At 39.4% G+C, this 13,901-nt stretch overlaps 1 protein-coding gene across 3 annotated transcripts in view; it reads right to left on the bottom strand.

Annotated features, from left to right (window-relative positions):
• The window catches only part of LOC111145548 (nuclear cap binding protein subunit 1), a 40,779-nt gene extending 27,026 nt beyond the window's left edge, over positions 1–13,753 (bottom strand). The window contains exons 1-6 of one of the 3 annotated variants that reach the window (XM_022500469.1): positions 13,461–13,753; positions 6,690–6,778; positions 6,018–6,118; positions 3,799–3,955; positions 1,446–1,553; positions 984–1,105 (exon numbers count right to left, since the gene is read on the bottom strand). In XM_022500469.1, coding sequence (XP_022356177.1) covers positions 984–1,105; positions 1,446–1,553; positions 3,799–3,955; positions 6,018–6,118; positions 6,690–6,778; positions 13,461–13,494 — 611 coding nt within the window. In that variant the 5' untranslated portion in view covers positions 13,495–13,753. The other 2 variants (XM_022500470.1, XM_022500471.1) reach the window with 2 other exon arrangements.
• Positions 13,754–13,901: the final 148 nt, after the last annotated feature.

Here is a 13,901-nt window from a genome sequence, read left to right as displayed (position 1 = left end):
AAGCTATATTAAGTGGGGAAAAAAAAGCAAGTGAAGAACAGTATGTATACTGGACTACCATTTGTATAAAAAAGGGGAAGGATATATACTCAAATGTTAAGATATTCATATTCTTTTATTTTTATTCTTTTGCAAACACCTACATTCTAAAAAGAACCAGTATGCCTTTCAAAAAACATAAAAATGTTAGAGATTTGCCATTTAAAAGTAACTTAAGAACAAAGGAAATTTTTATCTTTAGACTTCTTGTAACTTTGTTTGTAACTGACTGACTAACAATATCCAAACAAGTTACCTATTGATAGAATATGAAACTTAAAACAAAATTATTCTGAAAGAACTTAAGGGGACACAAAACCATTACCATGCTGCTGGTTAACTGCTAAATTTATGGACAAGCCCTATTGTTAGTATTATACCTAATTAGACAAACCAAGTTTTTGTGCCACTTGGAAGAAAAGGTAATAAGAGGACATGAGACTATTTTAACTGAAATGTGTCATATTATTCAGGAAGTGTGCACTGGGTAGAAGTTATGAGCCACTGTTTTAAGGACTTGGTTTGGGATTAACTTACATGAAATAAATACATTGTATGTGCTAAACCTCTCTCTCCAGTACTGTGATTCAGTAGGTCTGCAGGTTGGGGTCGGAGCCTATTTAAGTACCATTGGTGATTCTATGCACACTACGATTTGAGAACCACTGTGTGAAGACAAAAGATATTTTATGGCTTTGCTAATATGTACCAAAGCGGCTTAAAAGGAGCTATGTTACCAACTCCTTCGCACCAGCAAAGTAAGCAAACATTTGATCACTCTGAGGTCTCAGTAAATTACAACAGTAGGGGAATGAAGTTACTTAGAGGAAGCCATAGGGAAACCCACAGCTTATCTTTGAGAAATGGAAACTAACACGGCAATACTAACAGATACAATACAACACATTCATCATATCAGTAAGAACTATGAGCTGTGTCCTTACTTTAGATAGCTTTCAGTGTTAGCGAAGATGCGGTCCATCTCTGCATCTTTCTTTTCGTACAACTCCTTTCCAACCCAGGGCAAAGACGACAGAAACGCATAAACATACCAATCTCTCCGCACCTGAAGAATTTTTAAAAAGGCAAACTTAAAATGTGTGCTAGTTAATTTTCATACATATTGTGTTTACTTTTGAATGAAATCCTATGGAGGCTTAAGTAAGACACCTTGCTTAATCAGAACATTTCTACCTTTTATTAGTTTTAATTTTATTGGAATCATTTGAATTAACATAGCGATACCAAGAGAACCCACCACTATGGCAGATGACTTAGCCTGCAGATATTAAGAATCTAGAGTGTGATAATATACTGTTATCTTTTGGGTTTGATTACTAAAAGGTCACCAAGTGAAAAATTCTTTGTACTATATGGGTAAGATTCAACATAAGGGGTTTTCTTACCTGAGGTACATCTTCTTCCTGAGTTACACTTACAAAATTTTCAAACATAGCAACCATGGATGGGGCAGCAATGACATGACAATTCACAAGATCAGATAAAAAACGGACCTATTAGGGAAAACAGTTTCTATTAAATCTAAATGTGACAGAATCACACAACAGGCAATCTTGTAATGACTGAGACCACAGGTCTGAAAAACTACCCCTTAAGGCCGAAGCTAGCCTGTGGCCTGTTTTTCTTTTGCATAGCCTGTGAACTAAGAGTGGTTTTGGATAGTTAAATGCTTGAAAAAATCCAAGGGTATTTTACGATTTATACAAATCATATGAAATCAAGTTTCAGTGTCCACAAATAAACCTATATTGGAACACAGCATGCTCACTCATTTATATACTGTCTATAGCTGCTTTTGTTCTACAACAGCAGAGCTGAGTAGTTATGACCGGAACAGGATGACGGACAGGAATCTGCATTTACAGGTTCCCATTCCACAGAGCTACCTCAACCTATCATCTTCTTTTCTGTTCTCTGTGAAAAAATTTTCCCTGGATTACAGAACTGGAAATTTCTGAACGGCTATCTGTTGGATATCCTTTGTGCGCCACTGCTAAGCAGTATTAAGATCCCTGTCATGTGGGAGCTCACAGTCTAGTGGGACGAGCATAATCTCAACCCAAAGGAATGACTCCTATACTAGAGGGTAAATAAAAAGCGTTCTAGGAACAGTGCTAAGGGAGTAGGGGAGAGCATTGTAAAGGAGGTAACACCAGGACTAGGTCATAAAGGATGAGTGAAGTCTGCCTCGAGGGGGGAGCAACAAGACTATTCTAGGCAGAAGGGTTCAAAAGGATGTGTTCAGGGATCTGCAAGTAACCGTTGACAGCTGGAGGGTATATGGGGGGGTGTATGTGTGTGTGTTTATATATATATATATATATATATATATATATATATATATATAGACATATGTATACATATATTATAAGGACAGAGAAACAGATTGGGGCAACCATAAAACGTCAATATGGAATCTGGACTTAATCTTACAGCCTGATTGGTGGCTAACTTTTTTTTGATAACATACTCAATAAAAGAATTTGATCACATGCCTCCAACTCATGTGATATAAACAAACATATGCACCATACTTAAATAAATACATATAATACACACCGGCCCACTGTCAATCCATGTATTACACATTAGTAGGGCTTATTAATTCCATTTTCTTTTAAGATAAATATTTATTTCTGCTAACCCAGTGAATCACCTTATGCACAGGCTTTTAAGACCCTCCACTTTAGAGAATGGGAAAGAACAGGGGTTTGTGATCTATACCAACATGAGCAGAGTGAGTTACAGGAAGACCAGTCTGGTGCCACAGTAGACAATACAGTGAAAGGCAGAGAATCCGGATGCAAAAGAACAGTAAAGAGGCTATTTGAAGAGATGAAGAGGGAGGGAGTGCCTGGTTGGCTTAGTTTAGGGCATGAGACTCTGGATCTTGGGAGTAGTGAGTTCAAGCCCCATGCTGGGCATAAAGCTTACTTAAATAAAAGAAATAAAAAAGCACGAGAGGAAGGTATGAATTATGCCAGAGGCCCTGGAGACAAAAGGGACTGACCAGAGAGCAATTTATAAGGCAGAAGTGACAGGACCTGGGGATTGCTTAAAGGATGAGGGGGCAAAGGGAAGGCAAACATTAACACTCAGGTCCCTAGCTGGGTTATGCAGTAGACAGCAGACCCTGTGTGCAGTTTGGAGAGAAGACAGAATGATGCATTACTTTTAGGAATTTCCAGGCAAGATATCTAAGGGCTATCCAGCAGTATTTGGAACACAGGTCTGGAGCTCAAGAGAAAGGCTGAAACAGGACATTCAGTTACTGACTTGTCAGGATGGGGGTCGTGTCACCCAAATAAAGATGGTTAATAATGCAAAGAGAGAGTAAGAATGCTTCAGGGGAGAGTGTTTAAAGTGAAGTGAGGACAGAATCCTGGGAAACACAAAATGTAAGGGGTAAAGGAAGATGACCCGGTAAAAGGAGACAGAGGAATAGAAGGGAGTGGCAGCAGCAGGAGATCCTGAAATAGTGGTGTTGCAGAAACCCAAGACAAAAAAGGAGTGTAAAGCATCACGTGCTATAGGAAGGTCAACTAGGATTTAAGAGTGAAAAGAAGCCACTGGATTTGGTAATGAGCTCTGTGGTACCTTAAGTGAGAATGGTTTCAGAAGAGCAGCTACTGTGGTGAGTGGGGAACTCTATTTCAGAAGAAAGGATAAATTCGTTGGTTGTAGCTCACTTCTCTCCATCCCAACACTACGTCATAATACACCAAAAAAGTAACTTACCAAATATACAGCTTCATTATAATTGTTTGCTTTTAATGATTCCTTAAGTTGTCGAATCATAGCTTCTACAAACTCTCCACCAAAGTTGTAATTCCTGGCATTCAGCAGTCCAACTAATGTTGTATAAATTGTCAACTTCTCAGGTAACAGGCGTGCACTGATTTGAGAACCCAGTACAAGAAAACCCCAAAACAACAGTATTATGTTAAGTTGCTCAATTCTATATTATATAAATCTTTTATCATTTTACCAACATTGGAACAGAGTTACTTTGAGCAATATTTAAGAAAAAAATTTTTAAGGGTTTTATTTAGAAGACAGAGAGAGAGAGAGAGAGTGCACAAAAGCAGGGGAAGAGGCAGAGAGAAGGGGAGAAGCAGAATCCCCACTGAGCAGGGAGCCCAATGCAGGGCTCAATCCCAGGACCCTGGGATCATGACCTGGTCTGAAGGCAGATCCTTAACCAACAGAGCCACCCAGGTGCCCCATACTTTGAGTTATATTTTTAAAACTACTTCAGAAAAGGCACAAATGTTGAGACGAGTTGCAGACATGACCCCTGAGATTTTTCATTTTATTTCTAGCTAATCCACAAATTAGGTAAAACACTTTAATTATAAAGTTATCAAACTAAAATAAATATAATTAATGCTAGACCAGTTTTTCTTCCAATGTGTTTAGTGAACTCTAAGAGTAGTTCTACAGAAGATGTTTCCACGGTAAAACATCTGGGGAATGCTGGGTGAAACCAGTTTCTTTAATGTGGAATCATTAAGGGGGAGATAGAACATCACTATTTCTAAACTTAGCTAACCAAATGTCACAGGATCAGAATTCCACTTTGAGAAACACCATTCTAGTTGCTAAGAAAAAATTCGGAACTAAAACCACTTCCAACTAGGTTCCTATCAGTATAAATTGCTGAATGTCAAGATGGTACTTGGACATAGTAATATTTCTTTACATCCCAGTTTGCTTACTCTAGGTGTGTTAATTTTCATTAAAGTTATTTGAAAAGCAGGGAAGAGGATTATAATAATTAACCTTTGGAAAAAGGAAATGCTGTTTCCTAATTTAGGTAGCCTTTAGAAATTCTCTCAAAAAGAAAAGCAAATAGGAGCTAATCATCAGTCAGACTCTTACACATTTTGTGTTTTCCCAAGGTGCCTAGCAGAGCAGTAGGGACAATTTAGGTTTAAAAAAATACTTGCTCTGAGAGTAACCATCTTCTCCACCCCCAAAGTCATGGTTTCCATCACAGTTTTAGCATAAATCTCTTCTATTTTAATAAACACTTTCAAAACAGAAGGCACCTTCTAGATCACTACAGCAAAATAATTTTTCTTAGTCATTTCTTAGTCTAAGGACAGGTCTTCTTGAATATGAATTGGATTTCTTTCAAAAACTAGAACCCAAATAATTTGTACTTTATGAGAGGTTAAAATGAAATCTACTGATAGCTATGATTTATGCATACATTTTTAAATTTCAAAAATGAGCTGCAAGCATTAATCAAAATATTTGAAATAACTTACAAGTCAACTTCATGTTTGAAATTTTAAAATACCTAATAATATAAAGTACAGCACAAAGACCCCTTTTATCTAAAAGTTGTGACCATTTCTTTGCAAAGCATAAAATTCAGAATGATCAATGTCCATCTGACAGATGCGAAAGCCTGGATTGTTAATTCCACCATGGGAGAGACTGTTTCATGATTTCTTGAGACTTTTCCCACTTTAATTTACTCATGGATTAAATAATATTTGTTCTAGCTAACTTAACTCAAAGAAAGATTAAACAAAGTAATAGCTTCAAAAGCTTCTTCGGTCTTCTAAGAAGGACTATTACTCAAGTGACCAGTTCCCACATTTGTTTGGTACTACTGGCTAAAAATACACATTAAACTCTTATATTAAATGCATATGCTTAAAAGAAAAATCTCTGAATGTGAAAAGTGTCTACTTTCTCACTTAAAAATAGTCAACTCAAATGATTTGAAAGTTCCAAGAAACAAAATGTAAGGAAAATGCTCAATTTTAGTCTTATTTATCTCTAAGAAAAAAAGAGTACACAAAGTTCATTTTGTTCATATAAATTTCCCATTAGAAGAAAAGCTAATGAAATATGAATGTAAACACATCTTTTGCACATTCCCAAAGCATTTAAGAGTAGATAATACATTATCACCTGGATTCATAAATCTTTTGCATACATACACTGTACAAAGAAGCCTTAAGATCTTGCTCTTGTAGTTAGGAAGATCAGCTTCTAAAACACCTGCCAAGCCTTCTAGGTTGCTCTCCAGAGAGCAGGCACTCTGTAGAGGACAGCATATCAAATATCTGTTAAGTACTCAGCAATTAGTGAGTTAAAATTTTCTATGTGGTCATAAAAAAAGTTAAAGCCTTACATGCATAAGGCACTATGACAGGTTTAGTATAAACCAATTCAGGTAATTACTGTTCTTTAGAAATCCATAAAAAGAGAATAATGAAATTTTCAAAGCAAGCAGTCTAAGGTAGCAGAATAAGAATCAGAAATGGGGGGACATCATTGGCTCTCTTGTATCTCACACTTAATATATGACTCTGAGCAAATTACCTCGGGTATCCAGAACTTGTTTGGTTCATTACTTATAAACTGAGAGGGTTATTCCTTAAGGTCTCTTCTAAGATTCATATTTATGTTGTATGACGGTTACTAAAAACATTTAACTCTTAATTATCTGCATCCCAAGGGTTTAAAATGAATTTACATTGGGATACAGATTAATGGTAATACAAGTTTCACCTAAAACCTAGATCACCAAGTTTCAGCTGCAGAAATGAATCAAGCACGGTCAACTACAACCCTAACCCCATCACAGTTTGGGCCTATTTGGCACATACCTTTTCTCCCACTTTGCATATTAACGATTCCAAATGATCTTCAGTTTCATTGGCATCAGAGGTCTTTCTCCTTTTGTGAGGCTGTCCTCCTGTTTCAACAATGTAAAAAAATTAGTATTACATGATGAATCCACTATTGCAAATTTTACTTAACCTTTTAAATACTAGTATCTCTTTCCTACCAGAAACTCTAGTTTTTACAGAAGCTCTTAACTGACCCACCACCTCTCTGACTGGGCTAGCTAGATTCACCAAAGGTCTCCATACCCATGGACACTGTTGTAACTCCAAAAGGCATTCGTTATATTCAATTTGCTGTGACTAGTGCCCCATGAGGCTATGCAAGGCAGCAGCCCTGTCCACTCCTGGGGATAGATAGGAACGCTGCTTACAACATCCTAACCACTGTAGTTATTCTGTGGAACATGGAATAACTGTACTGTTATTGTACTGTACTGTACTGCTACTCCCATTCTTTAGACAGAATTGTTCACCGATCTTCAGCTGCTTGGTCCTAAAGCCTCCTATTGCCAGCAGTACTCATTATTCTAGTAATAAAAATTATTTTGTAAACTGATGAAATATGGGTACAAAAACCAAGCTAAATGCTTTGGAAAGACTAGACTAGGCAAAAAAAAAGGGGGGGGACAACTTCAGAAGATGGGAAAGGGAACATAAAACATCAGGATTCCTCACTAGTTTCACAGGAGTCTGAACTTTTAACTCTTCAATTAATAGCTTTGGTTCTGTAGACCATGCAGCATTAGGGTATTGCTTACCCCAAGCAATGGGAATCATAATCAACAGACAAATACTCAAAGAAACATCCTGAGCACTTTATCAAATAATTGGTGGGGGAAAAGTATGTTTTATCATTTCCTACTTCAACCACTAGTCTATTATATTAAAAAACTGTATCATTCAAAGAATCTTAAAAAAAAAAAAAAAAACTACCACACTGAAATCATTACCCATCATCCACCTGTCCTTTTGGTTGCTGAAGAATTCAAGGTGAACAAACTATGAATCAACTTAGGTACTGGACTGTCTACTATTGTTCAGATTCTTACTATTAATCATCTCTTACCATTATGTTTAAAACCTTAATACACACACCTTATATCCTTTTGTGGGATAACCTACTGCTTAGAATTTTTAAATTAATAGTGTTAAGTATAGAACATGATGCTGTTGATAAACACAATGTTGGCTAGTCTCCCAATATAATTCAATTTTGATTTCCACCGATTAGATTTTTAGGACAGCATGTGAACAAGGAAGCAATACTCTGTAACAGTGTTAGGGATCTGCATTAATAATGAAATCTGCACTTGGATCTAGAATTACCTAGAAGTAAGTTAAATATAACCTCAATCTTCTCCAGACTTGTATAGACAAAGGAACTGGGCCATTTTTATAGAATTCATAATCACTTACTTGCCACTGTTACATCTGGCTTGAAATATATGGTGATTCTTAAAAAAAAAACAGCACTCCACTATCCTAAGCTTGGGTGTTGAAAGTCTCTTTAATGACTGAAATGATCTTCAAGTACCACTTGAACTTAGCTGAATAAAACCAATCTGTTACAATCCAGATAGGACCAGATGGAAGTGCTATACAAGGCCACAGAGTAAAGCACTTTGTGCTTTGACCCCCCTGACCCCTTGTTGTTATTATGATCTGGCTTAAATAATAAATGAATATAGTTTTGAAAGGATAATGACATAAAAAGATTTAACACACACGCAGTGTTACAGAGCTAAGATGTATTCCTGGAGATCCCAGCCCATGTAAAGTAGACATGTGTGACACAGTGGAATCAGTGACCTTCATTCTCAAGTATACATCAAACCTACTACATTACAGGATCTATAATGGTTCCATCACCCAAACAGCCAACTTTGACACGAAAGTCTTCTATTTCTAGGATCTATTTCTAGGATTTATTCACTGAAAAAACCCTCATATTCAAAGCAATGTTTATATAAGCTGACAGCCAGGATGTTAAAATAGCAGTGGTTCTTAATTGGGTGAGTTTTGCCCCCGCTAGGGGCAGCGTGGCAATCTCTGGAGACATTTTTAGCTGTCACAACTGGGGGAGTGCTACTGACATCCAGTGGGTAGAGGCCATGGATTCTGCTAAACATATTACATTGCCTAGGACAACTCCCAACAACAAAGAATAATCTAGCCCGAAATGTCAATGATGGCTGAGCAACTCTGTCTAGAAAGCAGGATATACTAACAGTGTTCTTCAGAACCAGATTCCGGTAAGGTTGGGAAAAGCAGATAGTGAAAAACTAGCTGAATGAGAGCATTTTTTTGTTTTTTTATTATTGTTTTTTAAACTTTAACTACCATTACTTTCTTTCTGGCCCATCTACTCCACTCACCCTTTATCTCACATCCCACCCTCCACATCCTCCCTAAATTACTCTCCAGCTGGCTTGTTCCCAAATCAATCTGGAATCATATTCCACTGTTTAAAGCAACCCTCCCAGACCCTCTTGTAACCTAGAAAAGGAGAAAATAATGCAGTAGGAGAGAAGGTAGGATTTCTGAAGAAAACAGAAAATACAAGTACATGGTCCTCCCTGAGCTACAACTCCTATTTTCTCTCTTGCCATTCTGACTATAAGAAAGCACACGTTTTGTTTGGAGAATGGGAGGAGGCAGAAAGTATTAAGCAGATATGCCCTACTCTCACCTGATATTTGAGAGGATATGAAGGAGAGGTGGTACAATTACAGACATATCTGAACTCATGACAGTACAGGATATTGAACTCAGAAGAGAACCTGGGCACACAGAATAAAGCATCTTCATTAAGAATAAAATTTTGGGAATTAGCCAAATGTTTTCATATGCCCTCAAGAAAACCTATCTATGGTAGCTCCCAAAGCAAGAACAGATTTTATATTAAATGTAACAACACAGCAGTTTTACAATATAGATTCAAGTTACATATTGCCACTTCATTCTGATACCCTTGGCTAGTTTAGGAGAGAAACAGAGGCAGGTCTTTATTAAAACACATTTGTGGGCACCTGGGTAGCTCAGAGGGTTGAGCCTCTGACTCTTAGTTTCTGCTCAGGTCATGATCCGAGGGTCATGAGGAAGAACCCCCGCATCAGGCTCCACAGTGGACATGGAGTCTGCTTGAGATTCTGTCTCTTCCTCTGCCCTTCCCCCTGCTTGTATGTGCACTCTCTCTCTAATAAATAAATCTTAAAAATTTTTTTTGAAAGGATCTCCATACACTAGTATTTTCTCTGTAAGACAAATCCTAACTTTATATGGATATACTGAACTACATCTTAAACCCTTAATTATTATAAAACCCACAAACTGGAAAACAAAGACCAACCCTATAAGAAAGAAAGTAAAGTAGCAAAACCAACCAGGTAAAAGGCAAAAGTAAAGTACCTTGATTTTGGAGATTTACGGCAGAGGTGACTATCATGCCTGAAACAAACTATACGCTTTCCTGGAGTAACAAATCCTTTCACCTCTAATCATTTTTTGTACAGTTAAGTTAAAAAAGTAGTCATAGTCTAAAAGATAAGGACCTAATTCTAAGTAGCTTAAAAATGGGTTAATATGGGTTTTTGACAAAGGTTATGATGATATACTTTCTCAGAAGAACAAAATAAGCAAAGTACTGAACAGCTGTTATATGTATATCCTATAATAACTGAAAAGCTTCAGAGAAATTCTTAAAGGTATTCTAAGAAATGAGTTAGATTTAGCATTGAACCAGTATCCACACACACTGATTTCCAATTTAGGGTTTCCCTTTCCTTCTCTACAAATTGAACTCCACTCCGGCAGAACTAGACTGGTAGTTTCCTAACTTATTTCCCTGGATCCTGGATACTCTAGTCTCAACAAAGAGATACAATTTTAAAACTCTATGAGCTTTAACTCTATTAAGCCCTCTATGAGCTGATCCTCCCAACCTCTCTGATCTTAGTTCCTACAACTTCCCCAACCCCACCTCTCCCACTCCGCTCTGCTCCAGGGACACTGGCCTTGAATGCTCCAGCTTTAAGTCCTCTGCACTCACGGTTCTCTTTTCTTAGACCACTGCTTTTCCCCATACAGCCACCTGGTTTGCTCCCTTATTTCCTGCAAGTCTTTGATCAGATGCCATTCATAGTGCAGCCTTTCCTGATCAACCCTAATAAAACAGCAAATCCACCTCGCCAACAGTCTCTACCCTCTTTACCCATTTTCATTTTTCTCCACAGCACTTACCACCATGTGATGCACTATATTTTATTTGATTGTGTTCTGTCTGTAAAAGGGAGGCTTAGCCATTACACTGTTCACTACTATACTGCCAGTAGTTAGGACAGTGCCTGGCACTGTTAAATGCTTGTTGAATAAATGATTGTATCTTGTCAAGCATATGGAAAGTCATGGCAGCCAGTGACAGATAAGAGCTGACAATAATCCAGAAGTGCTCAAATGTATCAAATTAATTACGACTACTACAATTCAGGCTATTTTAAAATAGCCTTCTATAACATTTAAATGTCTACTATTTCAGATATTCAAAAATCAGTAGATACTTAGCTAAAATATTTAGCTTACTGTTTAGGGTAAACCCCAGCTGATTATTACCCAAATTGTGGCAATTTATAAAAGTTCCAGATTTGGTAGAGTATCCCAGAAAACTATAAACTCCCCCTCTACTACTAAATTATTGACCAGAGTAAACTTTAATTAATTCATTTTACTTCTTTTTGTCTTAATTATTCTTATTTTGTCTTAATTATTCCAAATGGACCATGATTTACTATCCAGCTGGTATTAAAAGAAACTAACTCCCAAGAAAGTTATGCCACCATCACAGTAGCAAAAGCAAAAGTTGTTTTCTACATATTCACATTCAATTCTCCAGGTTGCTCTCTGGAAACATTTTCTCTCCCTTTAAGGGTGCCCCAGAAGGGAGAAGAGTGGAGAAAAGCAAGAAAATGGGAAGAACTTTAAAAGACTCGAGTTCCCTAAACCCCAAGCAATCACTTCAAGCACATTAATTTTAATAAATCCAACTCAAAGCATATGAAAACTGTATTTTCTGTGCCCTGTATGTCCATTATACAAAAAACCTCATGTGTTTAGGAAAAAAAAAAAAAAAAAATCTAAGCACGCAGCATAGAATACTTGGGTAGTGAAGAGAACCCTGGACGTGCTTTCACCAGTGTCTGGGCGCTGCTAGCTGTCTCCATGTTTATTGCACTAAAACTCTGGATCCTTAGGTATCAGATAAGGATGAACTAGAATATTCTCTCAAGCCATTCCCTAGCAGAGATCCAATGTTTCATTATTAAAACCAAAGACATGTGATTCTGTTCCTACTCCCAAATGTCCCAAAACTCAAGGATAAGAAAATGTTAGTGAAGAAAATTAATTAAATAAAACATTTTCTTCCATATTTTTTCTTACATCATTGACATCTGCCAATGTTTGTCAGTTCTTCAGCATTAACAGATGATAAGTAAATATCATCATGAGATATTTGTTACATGTATTAACTCCACCCTCATAAAACTGAGAAGAGGTTATGTATCACTACATTATAGACTTCTACTTTACATTTCTACATTACAGACTAAGCCTTACAGAGGTGAGAGAATCTGGGAAAGATCATGAAGTAATGATAGAGTCTAGCTTTGAACTTAAACCCTCTGATTCCAAAGTCTGGCCTCTTAACCACCACACCACATCCCTTTTAAAGAACAATAAGCTACAATATAACAACAGAATTACTCGATTTCTTCCTTGTTTGGTGGACGTATGTTTTTGACGCATTTCTGTAATGTAAGCATCTTTTCCTGTTGTTTTTTTTTTTTAAGATTTTATTTATTTATTTGACAGAGAGAGAGATATCACAAGTAGGCACAGAAAGGGGGGGAAAGCAGGCTCCCTGCTGAGCAGAGAGCCCGATGTGGGGCTCGATCCCAGGACTCTGAGATCATGACCTGAGCCGAAGGCAGTGGCTTAACCCACTGAGCCACCCAGGCGCCCCATCCTTTCCTGTTTTTAGCAAAATTATCCTTGGTTTTTATGGTGGCAACATCATGATCCCCTGGAGCGCAAACCATCCAAATGGAGTAGAGAACCCCTGATCTCAATCCCTAAGTGGTCTCCAGTTAGTTTTCCGGCACTTTTCTCTTCAAGAGGGAAATACACTTGCAGCTAGTTCGAAATCTACCGTAACAACGTGCATCTGTTTATTGGTAAACAGATGTGGGTGAGTGTGGGTAACAGACTTCTCTCCTTGCAGCATGAGAGAAGGCAAACCAACGGATGACGGGGGCAGCAGGGCTCTCAGACTGCGGTTCATCAGATCTCCCACTCACCGCTTTGTTTCTTCCCTTCTGGGAGCCCTTTTTCAGGTGCAGTCTGAGGGTCAAAACGAGACACCGGGACCAGTGGGTACCTGTCACTGTGCCTAAGAGGTGGCCGCACAGACCCAGGTGTGCTTCCCTACTCGGCGGTACTGAAGACCAGATCCTGAGAAGTCCTTACAGACCAGAGGTCCACGGGGCCAACCACTAAAGGAGGTGGGGAGGAGGACAGCGGGAGGCTTTTTAGAAGTCGCTCGGCCACATTCCCGCTCTGCCTGCCTGGTCCCCCAAACGCTGCCGGGGTGTGGGGGTGTGTGGGTGGGTGGGGGGGCTTCCCATCCCTTTCCTCGAGTCCCCGAGACCTCGGCCCCCGCGTGGGTGCGGCCTCGGCGGTCGGGCCGAGGGCACTCACCGTCGTTCTCGTCGCTGTGCCGCCGCCGGGACATGCCGCACGCCGGGGCGCTGCCGAGCTGAGAGAGGCCGGGAGGGGAGCGCGGTAGGAACTGTCGGGCCGCCGGCGGGTGAGAGGACAGCGACAAGGCGCGCGCGGTGGCAGGCGCGCAGGCGCACTCGCTCCCGACGGGTGCAGCAGCGCAAGCTGGAGAGGCGGCCGGCTGGGCTCGGCTGGTTCGGGTGCCCGAGAGCCGGCGTCTGGAAGCTCACCAGGCCCAGAGCGTCCGGTCCGCACGCAACCACCCCCTCGGGCTTCCTCCGCCTTTCGGCTGCTTCCTTCTCCCGCCTTTCGCTCTAAGTCCTTCCGGGGACACGCGGAAAGCACCGCCTCTTCAGCCAGCGGGAGGCCGCCGGCCGCGAGCCAAACCTGACGGCTGCTGGTCCACCGCGCACACTGGAG

This window comes from Enhydra lutris, unplaced genomic scaffold, assembly GCF_002288905.1.
Source record: "Enhydra lutris kenyoni isolate GAN:26980312 unplaced genomic scaffold, ASM228890v2 scaffoldscaffold13, whole genome shotgun sequence".
In the NCBI taxonomy this organism is placed as follows: domain Eukaryota; kingdom Metazoa; phylum Chordata; class Mammalia; order Carnivora; family Mustelidae; genus Enhydra; species Enhydra lutris.
This window is presented reverse-complemented; position numbering and strand designations above follow the sequence as displayed.